The sequence below is a fragment of the Alligator sinensis genome, unplaced genomic scaffold, assembly GCF_000455745.1.
Source record: "Alligator sinensis unplaced genomic scaffold, ASM45574v1 scaffold971_1, whole genome shotgun sequence".
NCBI lineage: Eukaryota > Metazoa > Chordata > Crocodylia > Alligatoridae > Alligator > Alligator sinensis.
The window spans coordinates 733,381-734,366 of record NW_005842559.1 but is presented as its reverse complement, the minus strand read 5'-3'; the positions used below and the strand labels follow the sequence as shown (position 1 = coordinate 734,366).

The 986-nt window shown below is 40.8% G+C and overlaps 1 protein-coding gene across 7 annotated transcripts in view; it reads right to left on the bottom strand.

The window, feature by feature from the left end:
• MYO9A (myosin IXA) overlaps window positions 1-986 on the bottom strand; it is a 320,527-nt gene that overhangs the window by 286,152 nt on the left and 33,389 nt on the right. For 6 of the 7 annotated variants that reach the window (XM_025214001.1, XM_014524020.2, XM_014524018.2 and 3 more), the window contains one exon: window positions 5-461. In XM_025214001.1, the coding sequence (XP_025069786.1) occupies window positions 5-393 (389 nt within the window). In that variant the 5' untranslated portion in view covers window positions 394-461. Of the gene's footprint in view, window positions 1-4; window positions 462-986 lie in introns of those variants that run through there. The other variant, XM_025214002.1, reaches the window with a different exon arrangement.

The following is a 986-nucleotide window of genomic DNA, read 5'->3' as shown; positions in this document are numbered from 1 at the left end:
CTCTTCCGTCACCCGTAACCAGGACTGGAGGCTGCCATAATGAATTGACCCATCTAGATTCTTCTCTCGCAGAAGGAAGCGATAATCCTCCCCGCTCAGTCGGTTCTCAAGTGCCATGCGAGGCCACAACATCATGCGCTGGACTGGGCAGTCCGTAGGGTTGAGAATCCATTCCTCCCCACCAAACTCCTTCACCTCTGCTAGGACATAGCATTTTGTTTTGTCTAGCTGGAGTTTATTAATGAGAGAGTCTATCACCTCAGCAGCTGTTGAAGTTTTTCTGGCAGTAATGGGGCAATAGATAGTCCCTTCAGCAATGTTCCCAGGGTATATGTGTAACGTGAACTCACTGTCCTCAAAGCGTCGTCTTCCTCCAGCATCATTCACACTCATATTGGACCCCTTCCCATCAGTACCTGCAGTGCATCTTTAGAACAGTCCAGTATGCCGTCATGACATCACTAAAAATGGAGATAAACATTAAGACTTTTTTTAGTAAACTAGATGAGAAGATAAGGCAATATCAGCTAAGCAATACCATTAATCTCATTCTTAAGATTTTACAAAGGGCTTTGTCAAACTCTGCCATTTGGAAAGACAACTGAATTGTAAAATACCACGGTACTATAAGGAAAACTAACTGCAGCCAGAAGACATTTACTGTGCTAACACTAACCAGTTGAGACCCTATTCTACTCTTACACACACAGAAATACCTCACATTAAAATCTTGATAATTCCTGAAAAAGTCTAAAGAGGCATTGAGGATTCAAAATTTCTCACTAGTTTTAAATTAATATGTTCCATTGTGGGTAAAATCATGGGGGAAAATGTGGCATTTTGCAAGCAGTATAGGAATATGTTGGGGATGCTTATGTCCAGTAGGTATATCTTTCGCAAAAACACTTCTACTATGCATAGAATAATTTTAGTTTAGTTTGCTTGGTTTGACTGCCTGCTTTTCCATTTTTAGATATTTCAAGCAA